The sequence below is a fragment of the Ranitomeya variabilis genome, chromosome 4, assembly GCF_051348905.1.
Source record: "Ranitomeya variabilis isolate aRanVar5 chromosome 4, aRanVar5.hap1, whole genome shotgun sequence".
NCBI lineage: Eukaryota > Metazoa > Chordata > Amphibia > Anura > Dendrobatidae > Ranitomeya > Ranitomeya variabilis.
Genome location: NC_135235.1, coordinates 204308623 through 204334781, shown reverse-complemented (window position 1 = coordinate 204334781; position 26159 = coordinate 204308623). Strand labels below are relative to the sequence as shown.

Genomic DNA, 26159 nt, shown 5'->3' with positions numbered 1-26159 from the left:
GGCTCCAGGCCTCGCCACTCAATAAACCCATTTCATTTCTCTACTGAACCATGTGTGCACCTTTTAGCCCTTTCGCAACCATAAGAAGCGGACAAGTGTCACAAATGATGGCAAAAATCATTTCTTAGTTTTATATTCTATACTAAAAAGTGGGTGACAAACAATCTGGCTGCCAGGGCAGCTCCTAATAAAGTGGATTTCTAAATTATCTGCCATCGTCACCTGCAAATCTACCTAGCCACACAGCATTAAAGAGTTATTTCCGACGCGGAAGTGATCACTTGAGGTCAGACTATCTCCCCAATCTTGGGATCGGTAGTGATCACATCGATCGAACCCCAGGAATCAGCACATTATCCCCTATACTGTGGGTATAATTAGCGGACTCAGAAATAACCCTTTAAGCATAATGTAACAGAGGTTGGATTGCCGAATGATCAGGCAGATTCAGGAAGTAGGATGACTTGTTGGGCAATAGCAGAAATAAACAGGATTAGGCATGTTGGATTTTAACATGCTCGATCATTTGTTCTCAAGAAAGATAGACCATAGCCAGAGGTGTCTGATGCACCTTACTCCTCTTTCCCCATACAGAACACTTGCATACCCAGCCAAAATAAGTGTGCAGCTATTTAAAGGGGTTATTCAAGATTCTGCCAAATTTCTGCATTCATGTGCCGACGAGATTCTCATCAGCTTATCTCAGTCTTTCATTGAGAGCAGTGGGTGAGAATGTAGTCGGCAGTAAATCATCTATTAAGAGAAGCAGATCAGAAGAGAATTTAGTTGGCACTAGATCTTCTACTGAGAAAAGTGCATGAGAATCTACTCGACACTAGATTTTCTGTTGAGGGAAGCAGATAACAATTTAGTTGGCACTGGATCCTCTACTGAGAGGAGCAGGTGAGAATTTATTCGGAACTATGTCTTGTACTAATAAGATTAGAATCTTGTCAGCATTGGATCTTCAACTGAGAGAAACTAGATCTTGTATTTAAAGAAGCGAATAAGAATCTAGTTTGCACCAGATCTTCTATTTAGAGAAGCGAATAAGAATCTAGTCGGCACCAGATCTTTTATTGAGAGAAGCGGATGAGAATCTAGTCGGCACCACATCTTCTATTTAGAGAAGCGAATAAGAATCTAGTCGACACCAGATCTTCTATTGAGAGAAGTGAATAAGAATCTAGTCGGCACCAGATCTTTTATTGAGAGAAGCGGATGAGAATCTATTCGGCACCAGATCTTCCATTGAGAGAAGCGAATAAGAATATACAGTAGGTGGCACTAGATCTTCTATTTAGAGAAGTGAATAAGAATCTAGGTGGCACCAGATCTTCTATTTAGAGAAGTGAATAAGAATCTAGGTGGCACCAGATCTTCTATTTAGAGAAGTGAATAAGAATCTAGGTGGCACCAGATCTTCTATTTAGAGAAGTGAATAAGAATCTAGGTGGCACCAGATCTTCTATTTAGAGAAGTGAATAAGAATCTAGGTGGCACCAGATCTTCTATTTAGAGAAGTGAATAAGAATCTAGGTGGCACCAGATCTTCTATTTAGAGAAGTGAATAAGAATCTAGTCGGTACCAGATCTTCTATTGAGAGAAGCGAATAATCTAGTCGGCACCAGATCTTCTATTGAGAGAAGTGAATAAGAATCTAGTCGGCACCAGATCTTCTATTGAGAGAAGCGGATGAGAATCTAGTCGGCACCAGATCTTCTATCGAGAGAAGCGGATGAGAATCTAGTCGGCACCAGATCTTCTATCGAGAGAAGCGGATGAGAATCTAGTCGGCACCAGATCTTCTATTTAGAGAAGTGAATAAGAATCTAGTTGGCACCAGATCTTCTTGTCATGCCGCCGCTGCCGTCTTCCTCACCGCCTCTGCCGTCTTCCTCGTCCGGTCATACTTACCTGTCTTCAGCGTCTCGGCGTTCCTCTCCTTCCTCAGCGTCTTCTCTCCAGCGCTCGCTCCCGGTCTCTGCTGCTCGTGCACGCTAGGTTCAAAGCTGCGCGTGCGCAGTTCTAACCTTTGGTCGGCGCTCCTTATCGTCCTCTCTATGCTCCAGGGGGACTCGTACCCGGAAGTACCATAATGCATCAGGTATTTAAACCCCTTCCTGCAGTCCCTCTGTGCCTATGATCACTTGTGCTTCTAGTGCTCTTGGCCCCCAGTGCTCTTTTGTGCTATCTATCCTCTGACTTCGGCTTGTCTTTGTTCTTTCCGCAGTTGCCTCGCCAGTTGCAGTGTTCCTTCTTTACCCCGCTGTCCCTGGGTCTCTTCAGTATTCCTTGCTAGTCCCTGGGTCGCTGCAATTCCCATCTGGTTCCTGTGCCGCTGCTATATCCCACCAGTCCCTGTGTCCCTGTAGGGTTCCGTCTGTCTCTGTGTATCTTCAGTGTTCCTGTTTAGTCCTTTTTCCCCGTCATATCTACCTGTTCCATTCATCTTCTGTGTCCTCCCATTCCGTGCTCCTTCCCTCCCGCCAGTCCCTGGTCTTTTCCCATCCTGGTCCTCCAGCTTCCGTGGCGATAGTCCCTCACAGACCTGCCCCTAACTCTCCCTGTATAGGGGGTGGTCCATCTGGTGGGGGGTTCGTCGTCACGGTCCAGAGGGTCCACTTTTGTTTAGAACCGACACACTTCTATTTAGAGAAGTGAATAAGAATCTACATGGCACCAGATCTTCTATTGAGAGAAGTGAATAAGAATCTAGGTGGCACCAGATCTTCTATTAAGAGAAGTGAATAAGAATCTACATGGCACCAGATCTTCTATTGAGAGAAGTGAATAAGAATCTAGTCGGCACCAGATCTTCTATAGAGAGAAGCGAATTAGGTTCTAGTCAGCACCAGATCTTCTATTTAGAGAAGTGAATAAGAATCTAGTCGGCACCAGATCTTCTATTTAGAGAAGTGAATAAGAATCTAGTCGGCACCAGATCTTCTATAGAGAGAAGCGAATTAGGTTCTAGTCAGCACCAGATCTTCTATTTAGAGAAGTGAATAAGAATCCAGTCGGCACCAGATCTTCTATTGAGAGAAGCGGATGAGAATCTAGTCGGCACCAGATCTTCTATTTAGAGAAGTGAATAAGAATCTAGTCGGCACCAGATCTTCTATTTAGAGAAGCGGATGAGAATCTAGTCGGCACCAGATCTTCTATTTAGAGAAGCGGATGAGAATCTAGTCGGCACTAGACATTCTACTGAAAGCAGCCTGGAGAGCGCCATTGAAGTGTACGCCAGCTATAGACAATGCATCAAAAATTTGAAAGCAAAAAAACGAAAAACAAACATACACCCTACACTATAACGTCAATGGATTTAGCAATCCTTGGATTAGTATTCCCCAACCTGTGGCACCAAAGCTACTGTGGAGCTACAACCCCTATCCAACTATTGTCCTACAAAGTAAATATGGGTCGATTGCAGATGATGAAAATACGGCGCCTGTCTGTGCAGGCTGCGAGCTGCAGAAATGTACAAGAAGTATTCGAGACAGAGTCCAACCAGTCCTTACCTTGCTCTGGATTCTCGGCCGTCCTCCAAGGAGGTGGCCTGTAGCGCAAGAGCTTGGGTCATTCTTTCCAGGCGTACAGCGCGAGGGGTCAAGGGTGGGGTTGTCTCACACTGCATCAAGGCTTTCTCATCTCGGCTGTCTTCTTTAGGGACGTGATTCTAAAGATATACAATTAAAGGGGTTGTCCATCATTAGGGACATTTTTTTTCCCTCACTTAACTGCATGTATTTGGTCCTAAAAATCATTTTTGCACTTGGGTTTCATTACAAATTTTGCACCCTTTGGCTTTTTACAGGCTGCACTTTCAACTTTAATATGGTCTGTGGTCATAAATCAAGTGAGAAGAGCTCAGAAAAAGACAGATAAGAGAAAAAAAGATAAATATTTGTAAGATCGAGCTCACTGGTGGATACTCAGTTAACTCGTTCTGCAGCAAGAAACAGACAATGCAACACAAAGGCTACAAAAAGCAAAGTGTGCTGAACTGACTCGTGGTAATTTGGAAAGAGGTTGGGGATATTGGAAATCTGATTATTTCGGGGTATTTGGGGGCGAGAAGAGATCACGATCATTCCATGAAAGATTTTTAGTGATGTGTATGGTTAAAAAAAAAAGAAAAAGAAAAAAGTGCTCACAAATTTCTCTCCCTCCCTGGCAGGGCTGTGAGGTGCGATACGTGGAGTGGAGTGCCCGCTGCTGGGTGGAGAAGGACTGGCCAGTGTAGAGGTGGTGACGGATGTTGGGATGGAACTGGCAGAGCGATAACGTCCAAGGGACCCATCAAGGGTCCCACTGGTGACCCGGCTCTCGATCTCCTCAGCTCGCAGTTCGGTGGTCTCCTTCTCTTCTTGTATTAACCTGCAGAGAGTAAGCCGTGTCAGCGGGAAAGATAAGAGGAACGAGGGGATGCGGCGCGTAACGGTGCGAAATGGCGCGGAGCGGTGCGAAACGGCACGGCGCTGCTTACTTGATCTCCTTGTTGATGGCTTCCAGCTGCTCCTGTAACATGATCGCCAGCGTCTGCACATCTGTCTGGCCGCTAGGAGACAGTAGGTCCGCCGAGCTGAAGATGGTCTCTCGGTCGTCTTCATCCGAGCCGTCCAAGTCGCCTTCAAACGCTTGGGCCACGTTGGCCAGCACGTTGGCCTGCTGCGCCCGCTCCCAGTCCTGCTCGTCCAGCGTTCGAATCTGCAGCGGAAAGGGTTAAATTAACAACGATTCGGGTCGTGAAAAGCTGCCTGATCTTGGGCTCGAAAAGAAGGGATGGCGTTTTTACTGGGCGGAAAATAATCGCTTGGAAAGAACGAACGACAGAAGCAGCAAATCAAACGAGAGGGAAGGAAAAGGAAGCCATTCGTCATCCCGCGGGTCAGCTTTAATCTCAGAGGCATGTTAAAGGAGAATAGTGCCAACGTACAATAAAAGACATTTACAGCAGCCTCCGTTTTTTAAGGACAACCCCTTTAAATCTCTTTAAAGGGGTTGTCCACCTTTCAGGAAAGTTTTACTTTTACTTAAATACACGTTTTTGGAGGCCCAAAATAATTTTTTCCATTGGGTTTCATTAAAGTTTTTGCACCATGTGCCTGCTACAAGCTCGGCGTAGAAGGAGTTAACTGAGAATACGTCAGTGAGCTCAGCCATATTGAATGACAGGATAGTTTGTATCTCTTTTATCTGTCTTTTTCTGAGCTCCTCTTAGTTGATTTATGATTACAGACCGCATTAAAGTGCAATGTGTTGGCCTGCGAGAGCCAAACGGTGCAAAATGTTTTATGAAATCCAATTGCAAAAGCGATTTTTAGACCGAAATGCATGTACTTAAGTTTAAAAAAAAAAAAAAAATTATGACCCCGTAGCTAATCCCACTGCTTCTAGCTGCTGCCGTTTTTGCAGTGGTCCTGTTCCTGTGCAGAAGTGCGCCCTGCAGACGCTGTGTTACAGTGATCGCTCTGCAATGACTCACTTAAAGGGGTTGGCCACTCTGCATATTGTAGTGGGAAAAGGCAATGAACTGATGCTGCACAGTACCGCAAGGGCTGGAAGTGCTCAGTGCCTGTGCAAAGTGACAACCCCTGAATAACTTATATACAAATCTGTATGCAGTGAGCTCCACCTAGTGGCGGCAGCAGGTAACATTATTTCATGAAAAAGTCCCCATAAAAGTCCTTCGTATTAAAAGGTTTATTCCCACGCTCTGTCTTGAGGAGCACACCGCTCCCCTGCCTCAGGCTTCCCATTCACCAGGGAGCAGTGCGCTCCTGATGATTGACCAGTTCAGACCTTTGGCCTGAACTGTGCGCTCTCCCACGTTCCTAGCAGAGGCAGGAGCATTACAGACCTGATATTGGTCATATCCAGCTTCTGAGCAGCACTTACAAGCTCTTCACAAAACTGCTTGTAAGCACTGTGCTCCTGACAGACTGCAAAGGTAGCCGCCAAGCTAGAACGGAGGGAATTTTTAATAAGTAAATTGCAAAGTTCCTTATTTTTCTAATTTTACCTGTTTATTGACTTAACCGGCATACGGAGTAATTATGAGTGCCGAGAGTTGCATTAAAGGGGTCATATAGATCCCTTTAACGCAACTCTCGGCACTCGTAACCGACGTACGGACTAATTAAGTCAATTCGTTTGAAAAGATTTAATATTATTTCCTATGGGAAAATAAAGGCCCCCCAGTGAGCGGCCGCTGCACAGCCGTTTCCTCTGAGCAGAGGAGGGTCCGGGGCCAACTACGGGACAGGATACATCTGTCAGCCATGCACCTTATTGAGAGCAGTACTAAAGAGAGTGGATTCCTGGCCAAGAGTAAGCACTGACGGACGCTTTCCTGTCCTCGGGGTTCATCTCATCTGTATCCAGCCCATACTAAGAATTCATGTATATAGTGCCCAATATACCAGGACATCAATGCCTACTACCCCATGAAGGTGCGATTAACTCTTCCTGTTCTGCAGCAGAAATACGTGGCACAACGAGCAAGGATACTTACATGAGGGCGAGTCCAGGGAAATGGCATGAAAACAAAGAAAGAGAATGATTTACATCAAGGAGAACACCCAGAAATTCCTGTAATATCAGATGGTGGGGACGGAAGGATCGGGCATGTTGGAATTCACTGCCCCATCCTTTCTGCTGAGAGGTGTCTGACAATCGCTTACTCCTCTCTCCCCGCTGAATGAGGAGTTGGGAGGAATAGGTCAATAGGCCACTGAAGGACTATGGGCCCCATGCATTCTTACCATTAGGGGTATATTTATGGCATCTACGCCATAATGCATACTGCATGTAAGCCTGGGGAAGAACGTGTTAAAATCTGCAGCAGGAAACAGAAATGCGGTTTATTCGTCAACGCGTTTCGAAGGATCACACTTCTTCATCGGGACGAACCTCCGAAACGCGTTGATGAATGAACCGCATTTCTGTTTCCCGCACTGATAGAAGCTGCATCTGTCTCACTAATGGGGGTCCTGATGGGTGCGAGTGTCAGTGAAGAGATGGTCGGGATTCCCAGTCATTTGTATGGGAATTTCAATCACCTGTTCACTGAACGATGCTCCCCATGGGAATAAGACGGGAAGGGAATAATTCTAAAAAGGGAATCGGTCAGGTTCTTGCTAAATAATCAGAGAGCAACATGATGTAGGGGCAGAGGCCCCGATTCCAGGGATGTGTCACTTTCTAGGCTGCTTTTTGTACTTTTCACAGAATCCCTGTTTTCTCTCTAGCAGAGCTCCAATGCTAAGCTGTGTATAACCCCGCCCACACTCCTGATTGGCAGCTTCCTGTGTACACTGTCAACAAGCTCCCAATCAGTGCTGGAGGTGGAGTTATGTAGATTAGCTGGACTGTTTGGCATGTGACTCCTAGTCCTGCAGTGATAATCTCCTGCAGATAAAACACTGATGGCTTTGAAACTACAACAAAATGCTTAGCAAATGACACATCCTGGAATCAAAGTCTCTGCCCCTACATTATAGCAAAAACCTGATGACAAATTCCCTTTAAATGCATTCTAAGCATATAAATTCAGTTTTACATTTTTTTTTTTACATTTTTGACATTTGCCTAGAGAGTGTCCTGAACGTATAAAGTGCCCGTCTTTTCAATTTTTATTTCATAAATCCATAGTGCAAATAAAAAGTGGCTTCGTAATATATTTTATAGGCGAAATCTGCTTCTTTCTCCTCCTGGACTGATCTGTCATTCTCAGTTGATGTGTAAAATGTTTCTTCGGTGACGACAGATTTTCCCATTGCGGAGATAGGAGATGGCAGTTGGTGCTTTTAACATTCTATGGAGGTGGGAGGAGCTAGAGGCGGAGACACAGTTCTCCATAGAACCTTATGAGCACCAACTGTCATCTCCTATCTCAAAGTCTATATTCACTGAAAACACATTTCAGCACTTGTGTGGACCCTCAACATTTTTTGCACATCCTGAATGTCCATGGGGGGGACTTTTTCAAAAACAGTACCTTGGTGGGATCATCTTTCAGTGCGGCCCAACGACCCTTTTTGGGCCGCCTAATCACGGCTGTGCTGCTGTAGTGATCCATGTGGCTGCCCATGGGTAGAGTCGGTGCCTGGGAGTAGCGCAATTCAAGGGCACTGCCGGGGAGAGACCTAGAAAACGGAAGGCGACAAAATGCTAAATATTGAGCACTGCTAACAATTGACGCTAGATTGCGGCTTTTTTGTTTTCCTGTCCTCGCTTCACGGACATGTACGGTACATGCAAAAACGTGATGCACATGCGTCAACCAGTCCATAACTGTAGAATTTACACAGTGATTAAGACGACAAACGAGAAGTGAAGCCCCTCTCGGGCTTCTATTTCGGGCCCCCTTTCCTGCAGCTTCACACTGTCGTATCGGTCAATTGGAAATTTTTGCAAAAATTGGAAATTGGAAATTGATGGAGTGTTGAGCATGAAGCTGCCGGAAAGAAGCGGCTGACAGTGAAGACGGAAGGATGCGGGGCATTCCGGGGAACATGTGCCGATCCCCTTTAGTGACGTCCTCCGCTTGGTGACGGGAGGCCTAGAACATGTGGTTACACATCAAAGACATGGACACCAAAACACACAGGCCACAGACTCCGACATCTGCGCTCCCTCGTACTGGCCACATAATCGGACAAGCAAACTCGAGTTTATTTTATTTGTTTTATCGTTGAACGTTGGTGGAGTACACACTTACAAAATGCATAGCTGAAGCAGATACTTGTGGAGTGCGGTGGTATAAGGGAAAAGATAGAGTGCAGCAATAAATAGAAGGGTATATAAAAGACATGATGCAGCAAAGAGAGGATACACTTAAAGGGGTTTTCCGATCTTAGACATCTATGGCATAGTCAAGGTATATATATATATACCACCTATCGGTACATTATACCAGGATAGGTACATTATATAAGAAAGAATGACATTATACCAGGATGGGGATCATTATACCAAGATGGGAGACGTTATACCAGGATGGGGGACGTTATACCAGGATGGGGGACGTTATACCAGGATGGGGAATGTTATACCAGGATGGGGGACATTATACCAGGATGGGGGACGTTATACGAGGTTGGGGGACATTATACCAGGTTGGGGGACGTTATACCAGGATGAGGGATGTTATACCAGGATGGGGGACATTTTTTCCAGAATGGGGGACATTATACAAGGATGGGGGACGTTATACCAGGATGGGGGACGTTATACCAGGATGGGGGACGTTATATAAGAGTGAGTGACATTATAACAGGATGAGGGACATTATACCAGGATGGGGGACATTATACCAGGATGGGGAACATTGTATCAGGATGGGGAACGTTATACCAGGATAGGGGACATTATACCAGAATGGGGGACATGTACCAAGATGGGGGACGTTATACTAAGATCGGGGACGTTATACCAGGATGGGGGAAAGTTATACCAGGATGGGGGAAAGTTATACCAGGATGGGGACATTATACCAGGATGGAGAAAATTATACCAGGATGGGGAATGTTATATCAGGATAGGGAATGTTATATCAGGATGGGGGATGTTATACCAGGATGGGGGATGCTATACCAGGAGAGGGGCATTATAACAGATGGGGGATATTATACCAAGATGGGGGACAATTTATACCAGGATGGGGGACATTATACCAGGATGGGGGACATTATACCAGGATGGGGACAAAAAAACTCAGTATTCAGATTACATTGCCCTGTTGGCACTAAGTGACAAATAAGTGGGTTTTAGGTTGCAGTTTGAGCACTCTAAAATCTCTAAAATGTTCGCCATCACTGACTTATCCTATAAATGCAGCTCGGCTCCCTCTATTCAATTCTATGGAGATTCCCATAAAAAAGCAAGTTGCTCTCATAGAAGTGAAAAGAAGGAGATGCACACAGGCGTGGTAACGTCTTATATTCTTGACCTGGATGGCGCAGTCAATGACCACCTTACTGAGGATCCCCAGTTTGGAGAGTGCCCCAGAGGTGAAACCCGCCATAAATATCTCAGATCCCAATGTCCCTTTAAGAGTATGTCCATCTTTGCAACTATTAATATTCATATAAAATAATACAAAAAGGAAATAACTTTACAAAATAATCTCTTTAAAAATGTCAATTTGCAGCGCCAGCGCCTCTGCGGAGCTATGTGTTTCCATAGTTATAGACTACAAACAAGCCCTATGTGAGGTCAGACCCTGTGATTGTGTGTCATTCATTTACATATTTCCCTTCTTTTCTACCGTATGAATTTAAGGAGGCAATGGACTCCCCTTGACCTCCTCGATCCCTGTACCTGTTCTTAAAACAGCTAAATTATAAGGAAAAAAATGATTTGGGTATTTAATGGAGGACTCCAAAAAGAAAAAAATGGTTATTAAACAGTTTCTATGTATGAATTAAACCCAAGGGGTGATCAGGATAACTGTACAGATCATAAATGACATATAATAACTCATAAGAAGTGACTTCGTGATCACCTAGAACAATCACCATTTCCCATTACCCAGCTTTATAACCACACTCCCGGTGGATACTCCGGGTAGTGCACTGTAGTAGAAATATCTCTGCACTGTACTTTCTTTTATCATATACTTGTTGTAGTACAGATTTGGTCGTCTACATTACCGCTGAGCTTCTAGAACCATCCTAATGACAAAATGATTCACCTGGAGTATGTGGATGATGGTCGCCCTCGCAGCTGGTCGATCTCTAACTGCATGCGTTCAATCTCTGCCACGAGCTGCTCCTAGAGGAAGAAGATAGATGAATCATTTAGTAAGTAAGATGATGGTATCCGTACAGCACCAGTTTTATTAATGCACATATTGAGTATAAAAGGCAAATTGTATCCAAAAAACATGACCAGAACCATGATTTTTTTTTTTTTTTACACGCGGACCATGGCTCAGTGTTAAAAAAGTTCACATGAACTACCACATTGGTCAGTGTGTTATCATAACTGTTATGCATACGTACAGCCCATTGCGGGACGGATTATACGCGCTTCTGACTGAGCAGTCACCCAGATCCGTCAGAATAATACAGGCCCCACAGATCTCTAACGTCCCTCACTCGTCCTTCAATTTTGACAACACATGGTGACCAAAAGTTAAAAAGGCAAAGAAACCCATCTGTAAGGGCCTAGACTTGAAAGTAAAAGAGGTTCCTTCATAACAGACAACCAATTTCAAAGAGTGGCCACGAGGGCGATTAGCTGATCACCCCAGATACTGCTCAAAACACCCTTGGAAAATTGCGGATTGCCCCATGTCCTGCTCCTAACACCATCACCAAACAGCTAATCTTACTGTCAAAACCCATGGCAAATATCTGATCCCTCATGGTCCTGCTCCCATAACTCATGGCATATGGCTGATCACTCCTGGTCCTACTCCCAAACTGGCAAACATCTGATCGTCCATGGTACTGCACTCAAAACCCATGGCAAACATCTGATCGTCCCTGGTCCTGCTCTCAAAACCCATGGCAAACATCTGATTGCCCATGGTACTGCTCCCAAAACCTATGGCAAACATCTGATCGTCCATGATACTGCACCCAAAACCCATGGCAAACATCTGATCGCCCATGGTATTGCCCCCAAAATCCATGGCAAACATCTGATCGCCCATGGTATTGCTCCCAAAACTCATGGCAAATGGCTGATCACCCCCGATACTATTCCCAAGACTAATGGCAAACGGATGGTTTCCCCTGGTGCTACTCCCAATACCAAAGGCTGATGGCCCCAGGTTTTACTTCCAGCACCTTTATCAAGCAGTCAATCAAGTATGTTTTAAGGTACCGTCACATTAAGCGACGCTGCAGCGATAGCGACAACGATGCCGATCGCTGCAGCGTTGCTGTTTGATCGCTGGAGAGCTGTCACACAGACCGCTCTCCAGCGACCATCGATGCCGAGGTCCCCGGGTAACCAGGGTAAACATCGGGTTGCTAAGCGCAGGGCCGCGCTTAGTAACCCGATGTTTACCCTGGTTACCAGCGTAAAAGTAAAAAAAAACAAACACTACATACTCACCTGCGCGTCCCCCAGCGTCTGCTTCCTGACACTGACTGAGCTCCGGCCCTAACAGCAGAGCGGTGACGTCACCGCTGTGCTTTCACTTTAGGGCCGGCGCTCAGTAAGTGTCAGGAAGCAGACGCTGGGGGAGTATGTACTGTTTGTTTTTTTTACTTTTACGCTGGTAACCAGGGTAAACATCGGGTTACTAAGCGCGGCCCTGCGCTTGGTAACCCGATGTTTACCCTGGTTACCAGTGTAAAACATCGCTGGTATCGTTGCTTTTGGTGTCAAACACAACGATACACGGCGATCGGACGACCAAATAAAGTTCTGGACTTTATTCAGCGACCAGCGACATCACAGCAGGATCCTGATCGCTGCTGCCTGTCAAACTAAACGATATCGCTAGCGAGGACGCTGCAACGTCACGGATCGCTAGCGATGTCGTTTAGTGTGACGGTACCTTTACTCCCAACAACCTTGGGAAATTGCTAATCACCCCAGGTCCTACTCCCAATACTCATGGCAAACCGCTGATCGCCCCTAGTCCTGCACCCAGCACCCTTAGCAAAAAGCTAAATCGCTCCTGGTCCTGATCGCAACACCCTCAGCAAACGGCTGATCGACCCTAGTTCTTCACCCAGCTCCCTTAGCAAACAGTTGATCGCCCCTGGTTTTGCTCTGAGCACTCTTGTCAAACAGTTGGGTCATCCAATATCCTGCTCACATCATCTTTGGCAAACATCTGATCGTCCCTCGTCCTACTACCAACACCCCTGGAAAACACGTGATTACACTAGGTTCTGCTGCCACCACCTAGCTTTTTGAAGGGGAAGCCACAGAAGTCCATCTTCAGATCAGAAACCGTTCATAGAGAGCATCTCTCTATTCAGGCTGACAGAGGGCGCCCTGTGCCAAGGATTCCCCACCCTCTCCACAACCTCTATATAATCTAATAAGGCCTATGGAAGGGGTTTCCTTCATTAATCAAAGCTAGGTTACAATATTTGGAGATAAAATTCACCAGGAATATTATGTACGTAGCAATTCTCCAACCTCAGCATTTATCGGCGTTCCTCATAAAGCTTGTATCATGGAGGGACCTCCTAAACTCCTCTCTCGCGTCATACATCTGTCAGCTGTCCCTGAAAGAGGTGTATGATCACTGGGGGACTGACCATTAGCACCCCCACTGATCTTGAGGACGGGGGTCCCAAAATCCTTTGTGTGAATGGAGGGTTGGAACAGTATCGGACTGACTCGTTCCGTCAGTCCCATAGAAGTAAACTGAGCGGTGGCTGAGCAATTGCACCACCACTTAACACAGGAATCCCCGTTCTTAAGATCAATGGGGGTCCCAGCACTTGGACCCCACAGAGATCATGTATTTTTCAATTGTCTTGTGGATAGTTAATAAATATAGTTAGAGGGATGATCCCCCTTGAAATTGGATTTTCCAACGATTAACTCTTTAATGACTGGCCTTTAACGGGCCTTAATGACCAATTTTTTATTATTAATTATTATTTTTATATCATGTTTGTCTCTCCACGTTTCATATTTTTTTGAAACTTATATTTTTTTATATATATTTTTTTTCAATGATGTGGCTTGTTTTTATGTGGGACAAATTGTAATATTTTTTAGTGTTGCATTGAGACAGATACTAATTACTGCGTGATTTATATAATTTTTTTTATTATTGCAAGGAATGTTTATTTTTTTGTGTATATTTTTTTTTATTGTTCACGCTTTATATCGACTTATCCAAGGTTATTAAAGTTGTCTGGATACGTATATTTTTTGTTATAGGTTTGCAATAAAAAAAAATTACCTTTTTTACATTTTTGTTCCCAGATGTTTTATAAATATTTAGATTTTTTTTTTTTTTTACATATTTTACATATCTGTAGGCTGTAATATAGGATCAGGAGACCGTCAGTCAGTCTGGGCATTGTGATCCATATACAGCACCAATATTTATTTTGGGTGTCCATACTAGGTATTATGGTCCTCTGCCTTTGAGTACAGACACTTGCACTGGTGGTACAAACCTTGTTGAGCAGAAGTTCGTCCTGCAACTTCTTCATGTTAGCTATCTCTTCGGAGAGAGTGTTCTGAGAGAGAGGAAGCAAGCAAAAAGGAGAAGACAGTATATAGTGAGTATATAGCGAGCGGAGGAAACGCATAGTGAGGACGGCCTGGAGCGCTGGTTACTGAGAAAGAAGGTGAGAGGTTAGTTGCAAATCAGCAAGGAACCCTTCTTGAGCACCCCCTCTTTACGTTTTTGTTTTTTTCCCTCTCTTCCCAGCATGCATTGCTCCTGGAACTGTCCAATGACTTTCCTGCCTTGAACCGAAACCCCGCCTTATCCACATATTAGCAGACAGGAGAGCAGGAGCAAACAGAAAAACACTCCCACTTCCTATAATCAGGTTTCTCTGCTGCAAAAAACACTCCCACTTCCTGTAATCAGGTTTCTCTGCTGCTGAAGAACAGTCATTGGATACCAAGTTACACAGTCGGCACATCGGAGTGACTTTTCAGGCTGATAACCTCATTTTGAGTAGGTATTATATGTTTTAATTTTGTTGGCCTACTTTTTTTTTTTAAAACCGAATGTGATCACTTAAAGGCCCAAACTTGTGGCAGTCTATGGCTTCAAACACAAGCTTAAAGGAGTTGTCTAGAATTAGCTGTTAGGCTTTTTGCCAGAAATGGCGCCACTCCTGTCCATGACTGGTATTTGCTTTGCCACTCAAATCAATTCAGATGATCCATCAATAAAAAAAAAATATATATCAGAGGGACATTGAGGGGGGCATATTGTAACAAGGATGACACTTTGGAGATAAATCAGTTGTCAAGTTCACAGGCTCTGGACGCTTGAATATAAATCACAAGGTGCGAATATACAAGGTGCCTCTTGCTGCATCTGGTGGCTCCAAGCCTTTCCGCAGGCTCATGTCTGTCATAGGCTACAGCTAAGAAAAGAGAACATGATGAAAGCAGCCATCGGTCACCCTATGGTCTGGATGCATTACCTTCTCCTCCAGGGCTCCCATCCTCTCCTTAAGATGCAACTGGAGTCTTTCGTTAGATTCAGACAGGAGTTTATCGACAGTCTCCGAAAGACGTTTATTGTGTTCATCGTTCATTTTCTCCCTTTGACGGGCCTGGAAGAGACAGCAGATGTTCAGCATGCACAAGTAGGAGTGTGACCTCCAAACCCTGCTCCTCATGCATTTTCTAAATGAAGCCTGTGCAGTCCATATGTACAAGCAATTCTACATGCAACTTTAAACTCCTAAGTACAAATCTATAGAATGAATTGCAGAGTGATCACTGTGAATGAAGAATCTGAAAATCAAGTGGGGTATCTGCCCATGAGGAGCATGTTTATGTAGACCATAGAGTAGCACCTACCCTTTGTAGTTCCTGGTTCTTCTCTTCTAGTTGGGCTTCAAGTTGACGGAGCCGTTCTTCAAAGTTTCCATGTCTCTCCTCTGCCTGGTTATTAGGAAAGGAAAATGAATAGTAGTAGGGGGATAACTTACTGATCGCTGGTTGGGACTACCACCGATCTCAAGAAAAAGGGTCTGCAGACAAAAGTTGTGCATAATCACCTCCGCTCCTTGCATTCCCTATGGGACTGTCGGAAACAGTAGAGCAACTTAATCAGCTTTGTCTGACAGTCCAATAGAAAAGTATTGGAGAATTGGTGCTCAAGGGCCTCAGTTCAAAATCATCAACAAGTTCCCAACTATTATGATCCTTTAATTAATCCATGTATGAGCCAAAGAGACCTTCTGAGGCTGCAGGACCCGGTTACTGCCCCATTCAGACAAAGCTCAGTAAAATCTCGTTCTCTGGATTGGAGAGAGTCCCAATACTAGGACCCTCAGTGCTCTGTAAGTTATCTCCTAGTCTTGCACCGAGATACCGATGACCTCCCATTGGGACTGATCATCAATATCAAATCAGTAGAGGTCGGACACCCAGTGCCAATATTAGGACCCCTCAGATCTCAGTAAGTCATCTCCTAGTCTGGCATGGAGATACTGATGACCTCCCATTGGCACTGGTCACTAACAGCAGATCAGTAGGTGTCCTACACCCAGTCCCACTATTAGGACCTCTCAGTGCTCAGTAAGTTATCCCCTAATCTGGCACTGAGATACTGATGACCTGCCACTGGGTCTGATCATCAATATCAGATCAGTAGGTGTCCTACACCCAGTCCCAATACTAGGACCTCTCAGTGCTCAGTAAGTTATCCCCTAGTCTGGCACTGAGATACTGATGACCTGCCACTGGGTCTGATCACCAATATCAGATCAGTAGGTGTCCTACACCCAGTCCCAATACTAGGACCTCTCAGTGCTCAGTAAGATATCTACTAGTCTGGCACTGAGATACTGATGACCTCCTTTTAGGACTGGTAATCAATATCAGATCAGTAGGGGTCTAACACACAGTACCCCCCACCTACTAGCCAATACCTAGAGGCAAGAAGTACAAAGTGTATGTAGGTAAAACACCGAGGCTCCATACAGTGTGTAGTGGTCATTCTTCGGTAGTGAGGCTCAGCTTCCACTCACTTTAATGGGAGCTGCAATACTCAAGACCAGCTATTACACATTGTGTTGAGCTGTGGTGCTCCATGGCACCACGGGATGACCAGATTTGTGGGGGTGTCGGGTGTTGAACCTCCTCCGATCTGACCTTAGTGACAGGTCATCAATATCTTAGTCTTGGACAACCCTTTTAGTCTGTGCAAGGACCGCTATGCTGCTTCTTTACACTGGCCACACAAACTGGAGCAAAGTCAGAACAGACCATCAAATTTGTTGTAATATGTATCTGAAAAAGATCGACATTAGAGGAATGGAAGAATCTAGGTTGACACGGAAGGACCCCTTTGTGTTATTGTGCACCCAAGTGAACCCCCATTTTCTCCTCAGGACAGTTTTGGTGGGAGATTTTCCCACTTGGTTGTTGGGGAGAAAAGATTTAGGGTAGTGACGGCGGGCAATTGGGTCATTATTTGACCTATGAGTTGGCCGTCACAAGGGAAGATAAGCTTGGGTAGCAGCTTGTCTGCCTCGGTAACAGTGTGTCATTGGGTTACGCAAATCCCATGTGACCCACTGTTGTAGTATAAAAGATGATGTACTGAGGAAAGGGATTTGTCATCTTACCTGTCCCGCAGACTGGATCCTTAGCCTTCCCTCCATCTTTCTTTTATATTAATGTGTTTTTTAAAATGTTGCTTTCTCATGTTTTTGTTAGAAGGTAAGTTGCATAAAAAGTGCAACATTTTTATGAAATTTACCAACTGAAATATACGTTGCCAATCCAAGAATGCATGTTTATTTTGGGGTGAGGGTGTTACTACTACCTACCATCTAAAAAGTAAGGCCTAAGAATGAATTTTGGAGCCTTAAAAGAGATTTTCCATCTCCAAGATCCTATCCCAATATGTTGTAGGTGTAATAATAATAATACTTTTTGCAATTATCTCCAATTAGAAATGTAGTATAGTTTTTCTGATTCGCTAGGTCTCTTTCCTCATGTGCAGGCATTGCAGGACCTTGGGTATCTATGGTTACGACCACTGATATAGTGACAGTTAACTAGTTGCTAGTGGTCGTAACCATGGATACTTAAGGTCCTGCAATGCCTGCACATGAGGAAAGAGACATAGCGAATCAGAAAAACTATATAAAATTTCTAATTGGAGGTATTTGCTAATATTATTGTTATGACACCTACTACTGTACATATTGGGATAGGATCTTGGAAATGGGATGCCACAAGACAGAGGTCAGGCAACCCCAATCTAGCAATTAGATGCGTGTCACAGACTTGGGAGATGCAGGTCCAGAAACTTTAGTACAAGGATGGAAATCCCCTATAAGCATATAAACATCTTTTTATTCTTGCAACATTAATATATGCAATTAAGTGCCATTTATGAAATGATCCTGACTTGTAATCCAGGCAGCTAGCACAATGTAGAGGACTGAATAAGGAAGCTATGTGTCCTCTCACCGCTCACCCCCACTGTGAGCTCTGATTAGGCAGCATGTAAGTATAGATACCTTGCTGAGAGCCGCCACTCGCTGCGCCAGCTGGGCCTCAATCTCTGGTAAGGTCTCCGCCTTCTGAAGGGTCTGCTGCAGCTTCTGCTTGGCGTCTTCCAGCCACTCCTGCAGCTGCCGGTTCTTCTCTTCACTCTGCAAAGGGACGATACAAGTCAGCGCAAGCGAAAAAAGGTCAATAATTAGCAGGACAAGGATGTGGGACTGTCAGCATCATAAGTCTAGACAGCTTTGTAGAGAACTTAGGTCATCATTTCAAATCTGCCATGCCTGTAATTTCAGCAGTCAGATCAATAGCACAGTGAAGACTCATGATGTAAAGGTCCGAATCTATGGCCAGTGACCTGGAACCCTGCATATAATCTAAGGCAATGTCCATAACGGCCATTACAAAGTTCACTGACCTTCTAGATCAGTAGCAGGCCATCTAAGGCCTTCCAAACTACATCCTCCCTCATACTTGACAAGAGGAATGGAGATGTAGGTGTCAAGTAGATGGGGAATAAAGGCTGTGCGTAGTACAAGAAATATGATGTCATATGACAAGTGTGACGTCACCAGTTATAAAATAGTTAGAAACTGGAGGTCAAAAGCAAGTGGTCTAAGAGCATACTCATTAGTCCAACGTCGTCCGAACCCACCAAAACGTCAGGTTAGGTCGACACTCTAATATGTATGGGGAACCGACTAAAAAGGAAGGGTGCAGATGTCAATCAAACATTTTGGACTTCTAAGATTTCAGACTGCCGATCGTATTTTTCTTCAGGAGATAAGTCACCGACCGACATGTCAACCTTTGGCTTTCTCATAGAGAACACCAGATCGCTCGGCCATACAAGCGCTCCTGTGAACGGGAGAGTCATCTCAGAGGGCTGTGGACCGCCCGATGGCCAACAGCCATCTAATGTGGACGGGGGCCTTTAGAAGCAAATGACAATCTCTTTTATCTGCAATCGTAAGCAAAACTAAACCTGGGGATACATATGAGATAAATGCTGGATGAATACTCGTTTGGCAGACAGCAATCTCGCCTGACACCCCCAATACACAACAATGCTTAAGCTCAGCGGATCGTTCCTTCTGCATTCAAGAGGAAGAGAGGTGAAGCCACTGTAAGGGTTCCCATACAAATTAGACTAATACCGGATAATCCCACCAATAGATGGGTTCCGCCAATGATCTGGTGTGTATGGGGGTACTGGTCAATTGATGATCGGGAGAGATGCCGATGTCCGACTTCGGATTGACAATCGCATTGTTCTCCCTGAGATAAGCCACCAACCCAAGTGTCAGTCGGCGACTTTCTCATGAAGAACACAGAAGCACTTGGCCGAGTGGGCGCTTCAGAGTACAGGAGAGACGACTGAGATTGCTGTCGACCGAAGCGTTGTTCGGCAGTCAGCAATCTAATGTGTATAGCCATCCTAAGACTCAACAAACAAAAAAAATGGGCATTAAGATTCCAACTTCCTGATAGTTCTCTATCTGAAAGATAATGTTGGGAGGCTCCCATATGCATCAGATTGTCAACTTTTATCCAATGTGAAGTTTCTGTACTCTTCTTATTTTTAGGGTGGCTCTTTCTATAAGAAAAATGACTGGCCCAACTATAGTGGGTCAGAGCTTTGTCCTAGGGTAGGAGCCATTGATTTCTAACTTCCGTCATACTTTACCTGTCGGTAGAGGGAGTCTTTACTGGCAAGCTCATTCTCTAACTTGTCATTGACATCATGGAGTGAAGTGGCCTCTCTCTGCGCACTCAGGTAGCGCTTCTCTAACGTGGTAATCCGTTCTTCCATATCTTCCCTTTGCGCCAGAGCCTGATAACAGAAAACAGAGCAGAATGAAAGGACTGAAAAACGTGGTGCATAGACAAATATAACATGCAATCAATTACTGGTATGAAGAAATGACGAAGCATGCCGGCAACATGAGTTGGGGAGCAAAGTATGACCCTCCTCTCCTTACCTCTTTGAGGTCGCGCTGCAGTTTGGAGCTGACCTCTTCGGATTTTATAAGATCTTTTTGTGCAGTGTTTAACTCTTCCTCCAGTTCGGCCATTTGGCGACACATCATGGTCAAGCGTTCCTTCAGCTGGCACAGCTCTAACCTTTGCTTCTCCAACATCTCCTCCAGCTCAGTTTCCCGCCCTCCTCTGAGCTCATGGAGAGAGGAGCCATTCAAGATGGTCTGAAATGATTAAAAAAAAAGGGATGCTCCAATTTGTTGCTTCCATGAATTACATATAATGCTGTGTTATATCAAAACAACTGAACAAAAAGGTATAGGTAGTGGAATATTCCCAAAGAAGCTCTGCCTGCACTGGGCAACGTACAGAACATAAAGGCAAGATACCCCTTGGACCTATTCTAACAGATGGGTGAATGCCTCATTAGAGTTAGCTTCTGGAGACCACATTATTAAAAATGAGTCGGTCCCTTTGCATTTAAACAGCTTTTACTCTTCTGGGAAGTCTTTCTACAAGAATTTGGAGGAGTCTGTGGAAATTTTTGCCCCTTCATCCAGAAGAGCATTTCTGAGGTCAGACCCGGATGTGAGAGGAGAGGCCAGGCTTACAGTCTCCATTCTAGTTCGTCTCAAAGGTGTTGGGTGGGGTTGAGGTCCAAACAGTTAGCGACTGGTCTTGTTCTTCCCACCAAACTCCCTCAACTATGTCCACATGAACCTTGTGCACTGGGAACAGTCATCAGAAACAAAAAAGGGCCTTCCCCAAACTGTCCCACAAAGCTGGAAGCTACAATTGTCCGCAATGTCTTGAGATGTAGCTTTAAGACTTCCCTTCACTGGAACTAAGGAGCCTTATTTGACCCATCATAACAAGCCCATAGCATTATCCTTCCTCCACCAAACTGTACAGCGGACACAAAGCAGTCAGGGGGTAACGTTCTCCTGGCATTCTCCAAACCCAGACTCATACACCAGACGTCAGATAGAGAAGTGTGATTTGTCACTGCACAGAACACGTCGCCTCCAGAGTCCAGTGGCAGCGGCTTTACAATACTCCATCCGACGTTCAGCATTGTGCTTGGTGATGTAAGGCTGCATGCAGCTGCTCGGCCATGAAGCTCTCGATGGGGGCGCAGTGTTTGTGCTGATGGTAATACCAGAGGAGGTCTGGACTCTGCAGAGCTTGGCGACTTGTCTGCCCTCTGCTCCTCAGCACTTGGTGACCCCCCCTCTGTAACGTTACGGAGTTGCTCCAGCTCCTCCTACTTCTCAATAATATCACTCACAGGTGATAGGGAAAATTTAGGAGGGAAAAAATGTCAAGAATGGGCTAGCTACGCTGGTGACTCTTATTACAGGACAGCGCTGGTATCAGGGCGCTTTTTTACCACCGGCCAGTCAGTTGCATGTTAGTAGTGGCCAGACGGCATGGCGGGTGTCTGGTCTGTTATTTTACACCAGGGGGCGAGGAGCTGGATGTTATATACGGGGGAAGGAGGACGTGAGGATGGAGGTCATACACCTGGGGTTGAGGGGGACCAGGGGTTATACATTGTAGATCGAGGGTCCGGAGGTTACACACCGGGGGTAGGATGTTATAGCACAGAGGGTAAAGGGCTGGATGCTATGCTCCAAGGGGCAAGAGGCCGGATGTCATACCTCGGGGGGCGAGGGGCCGGAAGTCACACCTCGGGGGGGGGGGGGGGAGGGGCCAAATGTTACACCTCGGTGGGCGAGGGGCCTGATGTTCCACCTCGGGGGCGAGGGGCCAGATGTTCCACCTCAGTGGGCGAAGGGCCAGATGTTACACCTCAGTGGGCAAGGGGCCAGATGTTACACCTCAGTGGGCGAGGGGCCAGATGTTACACCTGGGGGAGGGGCCGCCAGGGGCCGGATGTAACGCCTAGGGGGGCGAGGGGCCAGATGTTATATACCGGAGACATTGGGACTGAATGATAAATCTGAATTTAATGATTAAGACGCTTGCCCCAATACTTTTCTATGGTGACCACTTTTTCTTCTACCATTATTTAAGTGTAGTTATAACAGGACAGGTAACAGGTAGTAACTCTATTCCCCTCCTATGCTGATATCATTCTTCAAATTCACATTTCCTTCTTAAAAAAGAAAAAAAAAATACTATGGAATCCTTACAGAGCTCTGCGAGTCTCCATCTTTGCCATCATCGATTCCTGACCTCCTCCTTGCAAGCTGTTCTCGCAGTGAAAGAGACTGGAAGAAGAAGAGGCAGACATTACATCTCCTGTACCGGGATAATTTGATGATTAATGAACTGAAGATGCTTACCTCCTGACTGGACATTTCCAGCTCTTCCTCCAGCACCGCCACCCTTTCAAGGGCTACACGAAGGCGCTCTCGGACCTGTTGCGTTAAAGAAAGAAAAATTGAGTTGCCAAATATACATATAGGGGTTATGTAGCTTGCACATTGCTAATTCTTGCATAAATAGTCACATTTTGCAATATGAAATCTGAGCCAGACTAAAAGGAGCTTTGCCCATTTGCCGCCACCTAAATGTTCCCTCCCCTGAGGAGCAGCAGTCGGGCATCTGACCTGTAGCTCCATTCTAGCAGAGATAAAAATTCCTTGCAGACCCCCATGGATCACTAGATTTTCACCTATCCTGTAGATTGGCGAGAACTTGTTTTCTTTGGAAAACCCCTTCAAATAAAATCACTACTTTTAGAAGAAAATATTTCAACAAGAAAAGGGGAATTCAGGTCCTGCGGTGTTTTAACCTTTTACCCGTCCATGAGAAGGAGCGATTTAATTAAAAGCAATATATTAAGAAATTACCTATTGTTTATAATGTAAGTGGCACACAGCGGAGATGGGCATTTTGTGCCCTGAACCAATAGCAGTGAACTATCGCTATACCTGAGGCTCTAAGCCAATAATCATGACAATGAGGCCTTATGTTTCACTAGTGGGAACCTGCGCTATGTGCGGCCCCCGAGCCATTGCCAGATACATATTAATTGGCAGGCTTTAAGGGGGTAAAATACTGATGGAGTTCCTTAGTCCCGTGCTTCTAGGTGCTTGGAGCACGGTAGGCAGCAAACAACAAAGGGTGCTGTTGTGTACTCATCCCACTCTGCGCATAAATGAATCCATTTTATGCCAATCTAAATGCAACATATCCCATTGCAGAAACGGAAAGACCCGTCCTTGCAGGATAAAATGTGCATCCAATACATTTTTCACAGTGATTAATAATAACAAAAATAAATAAATCATGGACCGTAGAAAGCTTGGCTGTGGATATGCCAATAATATCCCTTTAAAGCAATAATAAACCCTTTAAAAAGAAACTTCTTCAAATATGTTTTTTTTTACCTAGTGTAAATGCTGCTGTTCTCCTGAATCCAGCAATGTTTTTCTTTTGTTTCTACGCCTCTCTGTTCCTGAGATAAAGCCCTTTCATCTCTATATGAAAATCCAGTCTTGTTTGACAAGGGGGCGTAGTCCTCAGACTCCTATAGCGAAGCTGTAGACTCTGCCCCCTTGACTAACAAAACGAGATGAACATACAGGAAAGAGGGGGCCATATTTCAGAAATGTAGAGGCACAGGAATAACAAACAAAAAAAATTACCGTAATAAACAGGAAGATGCCCACAAAGAACTGTTAATGACCACACCCATTTGGCTAACAAAGCTAGATTTATACACAAGGAAAAGGGGGTATATCTCAGGAACGGAGAGGCATAGAAAGAAAAGAAAGACAGCCCCGGATTCAGAAGAACAGTGATATTTATAATCAGATAAAGCCAAAATCATTCTTCTGCAAGTCACAAATTCTGTTTAAATCATTGAATATCCTATAAAAGCAATAGTTCAGCTTTTTGGGGCATACTTATTCCTAGTACTACATGGTGTGTTTTTTTTTTTTTGGAAGCGTTAAAGAATGCATGGGAAAAATGTAGAGTGAAATATTGGACAATAGCCTCATCAAAAGTTATTGATAATGTTAAGGCAAATTTTCAAAAATCTATGTGTTAGGCAGAATTTACACATCCGCGTGTCACAGACCGCGAGTCTCGGACCATCCACGGGATTCCAGATCCTAACTCTACAGCCTCATAGGCATATACAAGACTGTCAAGTTTGGGTCAGGAGACACATGGACAGTCTATCCGTCGCATTCCTTTCCTGGATCGCAACACTCGGATTTGTGAATGTGACCTTAAAAAAGTTGCACCGCCTTCAAACGCCAATGCGGCCCATTAATGTCACAAAGTAGGGTTCCCCGATCAAAACCCTCTATTATGAGTAAGAGCATGTCATGCTAAAATTGTTCAGATCCTTCCATGAGGGGCCACAACGAGATTTGCTCTACAGAAAACAACTGATTGTTGGTGGCTAAAAAAGCATGACCCATCATGATCAAATGATCACCGGGGAAACTTCATTTTTATAAGGGACAACCCTCTTGACTGGGGTTTTTCTAAATGGGACAACCCCTTTGTGCTATAGACCTTTTACGCTACAAATCAGTGGAGGTTTCAGTACACCCAAGTTTCATGCTAAACTTCTGAATCTTCCATGAGTTGCCACATCAAGCTTCCCCAGGAATAAACAACTGATCGTCAGAGGTGATAGAAAATTTTTCACTTATTTTTTAATATATTTAATCTTAGCATCTTATCAAATTGCCACTGTTTTGCTGAATGTGGAACCATTTTTCATTTTCTTCTGTGCCTCCTAGTTCCAAAGTTATGTCCCCTTTTCTGAAACTTACCCTTTGACTAACTGTGGGCGTGTGCTTTTTCTCCTCTGATGCTGACCAATCAAAACATGGCTACGCCTACAGTGAAGTTCTGTGGGATACGCCCAGTAGATCAAAAGGAAAAATGCACTTCCTTATTACGGGGGCATAACTTTAGAACAGAGGGACACAGAAGGAAAAGAAAAGCTGTTACGGAATCAGTGAAGCCGTGCCAATTTAAAGAGATACTTAGTTAAAATTGTTAAAAAATCCCGTTTAAAGAAATCTGACCCATCATGATCAACTGATCAACAGGGGTTCATCTTGGAAGAATGGGTTGTCCGACTAGTATAGAAAGCCCTTTCATTCTGTATAATCTTCTCACATTAATCTATGACACTCAAAGGTCATATGTGTCTTTATTTCCCATTTAGGCATTGCTTGTTAATCTCATTATACCATTGTCATTAATACATCATGAGACATGTTACCTTTTCATCGAGAGCCTTGTGATGCTCAAAGAGGGACTTCAGAGCTTTTAACACTTCTACCTCGCTGGAGACCCCAGCGGGCGATTGTGCCTGTCTCTTCACCACGGTCATCCTCAGTGATCGCTCGTGCCGGGATACTAGGCACTCCAAGTGTTCCAACAAGAGCTGAGGAAGTGAGAAAACGAAGAGTCAGTTGAAGAGTAAATAAATCAAAGCAGAATATGAAGAAACAGGACATTAAAGGGGATCTTCATTGAATTTTTTAAATTTAAACTGTTTACCTCCTCCAATTGTCTCTGTTTCAACGATTCTGGAACAGTTTTTCTTTTGCTCCGGTGACCCTCCATTCTAAAGTTATGCCTCCCAGTAATGAGGATGTAAATTTCCCCTTCAACCAACTGAGTGTACCACAGAAGTTCTCAGTGGGCGTGTCCATGTTTTGATTGGCCCAAGTCAGAGGAAAAACCACACACGCCTACAAAGAAGCTCTGTGTTATACACCCAGTTAATCAAAGTGAAAATGTATATCTTTATTACAGAGGGGCATAACTTTAGAACGGAGGGACACAGAAGAAAAAGAAAAACTGTTCCAGAATCAGTGGAACAGAAGCAATCAGAGGGGCTGCTCAAACTAAATTAAAAAATCAAGTGAAAGCTTCCTTTTAACACGATGAAGCCTGATCTATGCTGTAATATCTCGCAATAGAGACTTTCTAATATCTAGTAATCATTTTATGCCAGAAGCCTGGCACTGCAATAACAGATTTTACCGAGTGAACAGTCTGTTCTGTACTTATTTGTACTCGA

General features: G+C 44.6%; 1 protein-coding gene across 9 annotated transcripts in view; it reads right to left on the bottom strand.

The window, feature by feature from the left end:
- The window catches only part of PPFIA3 (PPFI scaffold protein A3), a 123159-nt gene that overhangs the window by 31282 nt on the left and 65718 nt on the right, over positions 1-26159 (bottom strand). For 4 of the 9 annotated variants that reach the window (XM_077259706.1, XM_077259712.1, XM_077259708.1 and 1 more), the window contains exons 4-17: positions 25353-25517; positions 22441-22515; positions 22288-22365; positions 20134-20355; positions 19839-19985; positions 18166-18300; positions 15488-15571; positions 15106-15237; positions 14116-14178; positions 10704-10783; positions 8007-8154; positions 4494-4714; positions 4162-4384; positions 3526-3683 (exon numbers count right to left, since the gene is read on the bottom strand). In XM_077259706.1, coding sequence (XP_077115821.1) covers positions 3526-3683; positions 4162-4384; positions 4494-4714; positions 8007-8154; positions 10704-10783; positions 14116-14178; positions 15106-15237; positions 15488-15571; positions 18166-18300; positions 19839-19985; positions 20134-20355; positions 22288-22365; positions 22441-22515; positions 25353-25517 — 1931 coding nt within the window. The remainder of the gene's footprint in view (positions 1-3525; positions 3684-4161; positions 4385-4493; positions 4715-8006; positions 8155-10703; positions 10784-14115; positions 14179-15105; positions 15238-15487; positions 15572-18165; positions 18301-19838; positions 19986-20133; positions 20356-22287; positions 22366-22440; positions 22516-25352; positions 25518-26159) is intronic. The other 5 variants (XM_077259714.1, XM_077259715.1, XM_077259710.1 and 2 more) reach the window with 4 other exon arrangements.